We start from the raw sequence: 8514 nt of genomic DNA on the forward strand, positions 1-8514 counted from the left end.
GCGCGATCTAGGGCACCGGAGGATGCCAGGGCGTCGCGGACGGCAGGTACTGTGTTCCAGAGTTAGGGCGCAAGCTGGTGGAGGATTTTGAAGGATTTTACTGGGGCAGCGACGCGGAGCGAAGAGATTACTCCTCCGCCATTGTCGCCGGCAAGTTCCGCCCCCCCAGCAGCTCTCTCTTAGCTGCTGCAGCCCACATGACAGAACCCAATGATGCAAAGTTGGCAAAAGTGCGGGCACACAGCGGCAGCAGCTCTCTCTTAGCTGCAGCGGCCCACAGGACGAATCACGATGATGCAAAGTTGGCAAAGGTGCGGACACTCAGTGGCAGCAGCTCTCTCTTAGCTGCAGCAGCCCACAGGACAAATCACGATGATGCAAAGTTGGCAAAGGTGCGGGCACTCAGCGGCAGCAGCTCTCTCTTAGCTGCGGCGGCCCACAAGCCAGACCACAAGGATGTAAAGTTGGTGAAGGTTCGGGCACTCAGTGGCAGCAGCTCTCTCTTAGCTACAGCATCCCACAGTACGAAGGATGGTCTCAACCGTTTCAGACTGTCCAGAACCGGTGGCAGAGGTTTTGGTGTCATTGCTGCCAGACTCTGGAATTCCCTTCCGCTTGAACTGAGGTTTTGTCCCTCAGAAACCATCTTCCGAGCCAAACTTAAAACCTGGCTTTTCTCCGGACTCTAGTTTCCCCTTCATCTCCTTCTTTTTCTCTTCCCTTTTTCACTTGGGTACCCCTGGATTTTAGCGCCGGGACACCCCCTTGGGGGTAGCTGCGCGCTCTACAAACTCCATAAAATAAATAAATAAATAAATAAATAACCAGGTTGGCACAATGGTGGGCACTCAGCGGCTACAGTCTCTTAGCTGCAGCGGCCCACACATATTCAGCGAAGGTTCCGAAGGTTCAAATTAAGGCAGACTCTCAGCGGCGCCAGCTCTCTCTTAGCCACAGCGGCCCACACAGACTCAGCGAAGGATCCCAGTCCGTGATCCTCACAGTAGAACTAGAGGCTCCGGATTGCTCGACGGAAGCCTCACCTGTAAGCAGATTCCCTCGCACAGGAATTCCGACGGCTGACGGTGTAAAGTCTAATGTCCCTGAGACTTCGGCAGGAGGCACTCTCGATTCAGGACCTCAGGAAGTTTCTTTAGCAAGCTTGGTGAAAGTTTCAAGTCTTTCCCTCTGTTCACCCGGACAGAGTTTTGTCTTGACATCCAGAAGGAACACACCTTGAGAAGGTTCCAGGGCAGCGTTTTATACCTAGAAAGTCTTTGTCCTCTAAAGCCACGAATCACTAAATCCAGCCAGAACCAGTTTGCTGGGGTCGGGGAGCACTTGGTTTACGAGGCGACATCCTGCCCTTTCAGAATGCGGGTGTCTGATATCAGACGCCCAGTGGAGGGGGTGGAGCCATCATTCACCTTGCCAGGCAATGCCCTGCTCGGATCAAAGGGTCACCCCTCCCCATGCCCTGAATACCAATCTCTCTCTCCAGCCAGATCTGATCCAGCTGGCCCTGCTGATCCAAAACCAGATGGCCAATGCACATACTAGTAAAGCCTACAGGAAAGCTCAGGCAAGAAAATACCGCATTTCCAGAAGAGCCATTTTCGAACATGGGATATATAAATGGTACTTACTAAAAGGTGTATCTCAATGTCCTGAGCATAAACATATCAAACTCGAATATCCTATCAGGTTATGGGGGTCAGATAATACTATAGAAGGTAATCATCAGCCTGCCGATTCTGGCCTATAAGAATGGATAGCTTCACGATAGTAACAGTGAAATGGAGGGTAACTCGCTATTAGAACATGCTGCACAGACCTAGGCATTATGGTTATCCTAATTCATACAGTCATCTTTACATGGGGACCATTCGCGGTGTGGCACTGATTAGCAGTGGTACAGCATCCAGAGCATCTAAATCTAGCCAACATAAAAGATAGGAAGGGAAAAGAAGAAGGGAGACCCAAGCCAATGATGCCAGGTCAAACAAAACATAATTGAAGCATCTGTTTAAAGCAACAAATGGAACGTTGATTTTCTTTTTTCTGCTCTATTTTGCTAGCATACTGTGACAAGCAGAGAGAACATGCTTATTTATTCAACTCCTTAGATAGAGGAAAGGTGGAATTGTGGAATCGTTCTGCATGTTTCTACATGTTCCGAGGTACTGCAGCATTTTTTTTAATGACTTGTATTGAACTGTTTCTAATATTTGTGTGCAAAAATATCTCACAGGTATTTGATGTGTTTAATTTTGCACTAGAGGCTTTATTTTTATTCTTCTTGTTTGCAAACACGTTTGCTCTTTCATATGACAGAGCTACGCAACACGTTTTTAAGTGGTTTGTGGGACAAGTGTAGTCAGGAGCACTTTGTTGACAGTCTTCCCTCTTCCTGGACCAGGTGTCGGGCAGAGTCATCAGTCGCTCCCCAGGAGGTGGAGCCAGCATTGTGGTGGCAGAGAACAGCCCTATTCAGAGTCAAGGGGCACTCCCACCACCCACCGTGGTGTAATGCCTCCATTCACCACCTGTCATCCCCAGCCCTGTCACTCACAAAACCCAGACAGCAGATACACATCCTGGCAGAGGCGGGCTGAAATGGTTAGGCAAGCAAATGCTAACTTTCTAAAAAAGCATTTGCAAACACAGGATATTAAAATAAACTTTACTAAAGGAAGTATTTTATTATTCTGAGTTCAGGCATACTAAACTTGACCTTCCACCATGTTCCCTGAGCCTGCTGGGATTATAGAGTGTAATAATTCCAGCAGCCCATGCTGGCCTATGAGAACAGGTAGCCTGAAAAACGAAAATGGCTGTAATTCACTATTAGGACATGCCACACACATCAGGGCTTGTCCTACCTTATGCTTACAATGCACCCTGCCCTTGGGTCTACCATAGGGGTGACTCACATGAAGAAAAGGGAAGGTTTAAGGGCTGGCAAGTGTGTGCACTTGCCCAGCCAGCATGACAGTACCAGACTGCACGCAGGTTTTGCAATGGCAGACCTTGGACACATTTTAAAGGGCTGCTTCTGTGGGTGGCGCAACCAGTGCTGCAGGCCCACTAGCAGTATTGGTATTTACAAGCCCTGGCACTCCTGTTGCACTTTACTGGGGACTGACAGTAAATCCACTGAGCCAATCATGGAAATCAATTACAGGTACACTTTACATTAGGGAGAGCATATGCACTTTAGCACTGGTCAGGAGTGGTAAAGTGCCCAGAGTCATTAAACCAACAAAAACAGGTCAGAGATAATATTGGAGGAAGGCAAAAAGTTCAGGGATGACCCTGCAGAGAGGGCCAAGTTCCGACAGGTGATGGTGTGAACATGTATTATATGAGACAAAGTACCACCTGGCGCACATTATAAAATTACTGCAAGTCACCTCGGAGTCCAATAACCTTATAAAGTAACTCTGCCTTCGGCCTCGTTCCTCTATATAGCTCTTTTTTATAATCTCTTTATTCGAATGATGAAAATATTTAACTTGTGCTGATTCCGTTTTGACTACCTCATCTTGCCATCTATTTTGGTTTTTCATTACGCATGACTCATATGGATACTTTGGAATTTTGCTATTTATTTGGAGTTCATAGTGACAACCTTACCTTGACATCTACCCAGCTATCTCACTACGCTTGACCCATTCGGATAATTTGGACTTTTGTTATTTACTTTGGAGCCTTATGATCATAGCTACATTCGTATGATTTGATGATACATGCGCCGCATATTCCAGCTTTATTAGCCTTGAAAAAGTCCCAGTACTTATTTAGAGTACGGACGAAACACGTGTCGGCTGTCGTTTTATCAATTGGAAAATAACTTTCATGGATCAATAAAGAAAAAGATGACATAAATATGAACTTTATCCACTGATTTGTTTTGTCCTACATTACAAGCTTCAGATTGTATTTGGATTCAATACTGTTATGACTATAAATCACATTAGTCTTAAATTTACTTGTACCTGAGGATTGTGCTCTCCTTGACCTTTCTTGTCTGGTTAGAACCACAATCCATAACTCACACTATGGGTGTGCAAACCCTAACTCAGCATGTTATGTGTGATGATGCGATGACATTTTACAGAGTTTACTAAAGCAGGATGCTGCTGTAGGGAGATCATAGCTACTTTTATCTTCCCTTAAAACCATTCATAGCACAATTGGGCCTGAGCTAGAATTCAGGTGGGTGAACTCACAAGTCACATACAACGAATCACGTGGTGTATCTGTCTTTCACAACGAGGCCGTGTGCACTCTTGGAGAACCCTGCAGTGGCAAGAATATGCCTGGTCGGCCCTGCTGTTGAGGCCGAATACATACTAGGATTTTTATATTAGGAACTGGAGACAACTGCGTCTTACCAATGTAACTGTGCAACTGGAAACACAGTTCCCTCTCTAGACTGTGCATGTCTACTATCCTCAATAAATACCACATCACTTGTATCCGACTATTACATGTGATTCTGGCCAGTAATTCCTCCCACGAATTGCGCAATTTCCAGTTCCTCAGCCTGGAATAGGGACGGACAAGGAAGGACAAGAGCTACTGGCCTATTTGTCTCATGCAGAGTCCCATAACCAGGCCTGTTTCTGCACAGGAAGGATGCAGTCCTGTGTGGATACAGAGAAGAGTGCAGGGACACATCTGCACCCAGTGTACTCTGGGGGTCAGTATCTCTCAGGGGGTTTCTCCCAAACCATATTAATCCCCTCGGAGACTTACTAAAATATGCACATATGCATTCTAAAGAGGTTACATGTGTTAGTGCACTCAGTGTGTCCATTCATTGCGAAACACATACCTGGGGTGGCTCTGAACGGCAATAAATGTGACTGTGTTGGTCCTGTCTCCATTGAGTCTGAGGGGGTAGCTTCATCTGCAGTAATTGTGTACAGTTCTACGCATGTTGGGGGCACAGGCTTACCCCGCTCTTCAGGAGAGAGCAGTTTTGCCTTGCAGTTCTGATGTTGATGCTGTGATTCAGGATGCAGTGATTTGAGTATGTAGCTCTGATCTGAACCCTCTGCATCAGTACAGGCTGGTATTAGCCTGTACTTCAGATTTGAATCCTGCTCCTCTGGGTGTAGTGGTTCCACTGTATTGTTCTGATCTGTTTTTTGCGCTTCAGGAAGCACCGATTCTCTCTCTCGATCCAGTGCAGCAGTGTGCAGTGGTTCCACCGTGTTGTTCTGATCTGTTTTTTGTGCTTCAGGAAGCACCGATTCTCTCTCTCGATCCAGTGCAGCAGTGTGCAGTGGTTCCACCGTGTTGTTCTGATCTGTTTTTTGTGCTTCAGGAAGCACTGATTCTCTCTCTCGATCCAGTGCAGCAGTGTGTGGTGGTTCCACCGTGTTGTTCTGATCTGTTTTTTGTGCTTCAGGAAGCACCGATTCTCTCTCTCGATCCAGTGCAGCAGTGTGCAGTGGTTCCACCGTGTTGTTCTGATCTGTGTTTTGTGCTTCAGGAAGCACTGATTCTCTCTCTCGATCCAGGGCAGCAGTGTGCAGTGGTTCCACCGTGTTGTTCTGATCTGTTTTTTGTGCTTCAGGAAGCACCGATTCTGTCTCTCGATCCAGTGCAGCAGTGTGCGGTGGTTCCACCGTGTTGTTCTGATCTGCTTTTTGTGCTTCAGGAAGCACTGATTCTCTCTCTCGATCCAGTGCAGCAGTGTGTGGTGGTTCCACCGTTTTGTTCTGATCTGTTTTTTGTGCTTCAGGAAGCACCGTTTCTCTCTCTCGATCCAGTGCAACAGTGTGCAGTGGTTCCACAGTGTTGTTCTGATCTGTTTTTTGTGCTTCGGGAAGCACCAATTCTCTCTCTCGATCCAGTGCCGCAGTGTGCAATGGTTCCACCGTGTTGTTCTGATCTGTTTTTTGTGCTTCGAGAAGCACCAATTCTCTCTCTCGATCCAGTGCAGCAGTGGTCAGTGGTTCCACCGTGTTGTTCTGATCTGGTTTTTGTGCTTCAGGAAGCACCGATTCTCTCTCTCGATCCAGTGCAGCAGTGTGCAGTGGTTCCACTGTGTTGTTCTGATCTGTTTTTTGTGCTTCAGGAAGCACCGATTCTCTCTCTCGATCCAGTGCAGCAGTCTGCAGTGGTTCCACCGTGTTGTTCTGAACTGTTTTTTGTGCTTCAGGAAGCGATTCTCTCTCTCGATCCAGTGCAGCAGTGTGCAGTGGTTCCACCGTGTTGTTCTGATCTGTTTTTTGTGCTTCAGGAAGCACCGATTTTCTCTCTCGATCCAGTGTAGCAGTGTGCACTGGTTCCACCGTGTTGTTCTGATCTGTTTTTTGTGCTTCAGGAAGCACCGATTCTCTCTCTGTATCCATTGCAGCAGTGTGCAGTGGTTCCACCGTGTTGTTCTGACCTGGTGTTTGTGCTTCAGGAAGCACTGATTCTCTCACTTGATCCAGTGCAGCATGGTGCAGTGGTTCCACCGTGTTGTTCTGATCTGAACCCGGTGCATCTAAACAGGTCTGTTCTAGCTTGTCTTTCTGTTCTGGTTCCTGTGCTTCAGGACGCATAGATTCTTGCTCGTAGTTCACGTTTGGATCCTGTGCATAAGGAAGTTCCTGCTTCAAGCATAGGTGTTGCTGTAGGCACTGGGTTTGTTGTGACCCCAACTCATCAAAGAACAATAGCCCAGACTCTAAGTGTTCGTCTGATGACATCCCATCAAGTGACACAGGTTGTAGGCTGCGGTTCTCCTGGGGATCTTGGAAATTAAAACACATCAATTCTTCCTCCAAGGCATCATCAGGTCCCTTCCCATTTGATAACACGGGTTCTAAACCGTGGTTTTGCTGTGGTTCGCGTCCATCAGGAAATAGTGGGCGTGGGCAGAGGTTCTGTTGTTGGTCCCAGCTATTAGTAGACAATGGGGATGGTTCTTGCTTCAGGTGCTCATCTGGTTCCCTCTTTTCTGGGAACGTTGACTGTACGCTCTGGTCTTGCTCTGGTGCTTTGCCAACAACAAATTCCGAGGGAAGATACAGGTGTGCCTCCAGTGATCTGCCTGGAGGATCTGTTTGAGGGTACCTCGATAGAGTACAATCCAGCTGTAGTAAATTTCCATTTGGAAACCCAGGTTGCATGCACTGGTCCTGCTTCGACTCTTGGACATCTGGAAACCCAGGTTGCATGCACTGTTCCTGCTGTGACTCGTGTACATCTGGAAACCCAGGCTGCATGCACTGGTCCTGCTGCGACTCGTGTACATCTGGAAACCCAGGCTGTATGCACTGGTCTCGCTTAGACTCGTGTACATCTGGAAACCCAGGCTGCATGCACTGGTCTTGATTCGACTCATGTACATCTGGAAACGAAGGTTGCATGCACTGGTCTCGCTGCGACTCGTGTACATCTGGAAAACCAGGTTGCAAGCACTGGTCTTGCTTTGACTCGTGTACATCTGGAAACCCAGGTTGCATGCACTGGTCTTGCTGTGACTCGTGTACATCTGGAAAACCAGGTTGCAAGCACTGGTCTCGCTTCGACTCGTGTACATCTGGAAACCCAGGTTGCAAGCACTGGTCCTCCCATGGGTCACGTTGATCTGGAAACACTGGCTGTAGCCAAAGGTTTGGCTCCTCTGGGCACACTTGAATATTGGTCGGAGAAGAGAGCGTACACTCCTGCTTTGGTGCATGCACGTCAGAGAACACCGGCTGAAGACACAAGCTCGGATCCCCTGGCCTGTCCAGTTGAGATGTCGCAGGAGACCGGCTAACAGCACAATTTCTAATGCTCACTGGACAGACCACCTCCAAAGACACTGCACCATTATCTAGGGAACCTTGATCCTTTTCTATCCAGATTTTCTTAATCAGCCCAGCGACTCTAGAAGGTACGTCCTTCACAGTATTTAGCAAGTTATCCAGTTTGGCTTCCAACTCCTCCAGCATGGATAAAAGGAGAATGTGGGGCAGTTTCTCTGAAAGCGATTCCAGGTCCTCGTCCCTCTGAGCATCATTTCGGGATCTTGAAGCTGATTCGTCATGAAGAGGTAAAGATGAGACTGTGGCTCTTACGGATTCACGTGAACACTGCGCATTCGCTTTCTTTCCTGGAGCCCGTCTTCTGCCCATTCTGGTACTTTGATTTTCAAGTCTCAAGTGTCTGCGGAGGAGAGGAAAAGAGACAAGACAACACGTTATCACAGGACAGCTGGGTCAAAATACTCCTGATCAGAGAAAATTGCGAATTTCTAAAACCTGAAAATGTTTAAATCATTAAAATTTAACAATACCCACAACATAGTTCATATTTTATTAAAGGCACGGATTTGAAATTTGTTTCCAACGCTATGTCTGTTCCTTGGTCTGCTCAAATTGCACACGGTTACGAAAAAAATAGAATATTGTAACACCCTTGCAGTAATCAAAGGTTTATAGTACCCTAGCAGACAAGACTGCAATATCATCCTCACTTGCAAAGTACACCTCTCTTTTGCAATAATCGGGGAAGTGACTGAAG

At 47.2% G+C, this 8514-nt stretch overlaps 1 protein-coding gene across 1 annotated transcript in view; it reads right to left on the bottom strand.

Moving 5' to 3' along the window:
- LOC144753340 (uncharacterized) overlaps window positions 1-8126 on the bottom strand; it is a 97810-nt gene extending 89684 nt beyond the window's left edge. The window contains exons 1-4 of the mRNA XM_078641092.1: window positions 7192-8126; window positions 6512-7095; window positions 5976-6058; window positions 4841-5267 (exon numbers count right to left, since the gene is read on the bottom strand). Coding sequence (XP_078497218.1) covers window positions 4841-5267; window positions 5976-6058; window positions 6512-7095; window positions 7192-8126 — 2029 coding nt within the window. The remainder of the gene's footprint in view (window positions 1-4840; window positions 5268-5975; window positions 6059-6511; window positions 7096-7191) is intronic.
- Window positions 8127-8514: the final 388 nt, after the last annotated feature.

Source organism: Lissotriton helveticus, chromosome 1_1, assembly GCF_964261635.1.
Source record: "Lissotriton helveticus chromosome 1_1, aLisHel1.1, whole genome shotgun sequence".
NCBI classification, from domain to species: Eukaryota; Metazoa; Chordata; class Amphibia; order Caudata; family Salamandridae; genus Lissotriton; species Lissotriton helveticus.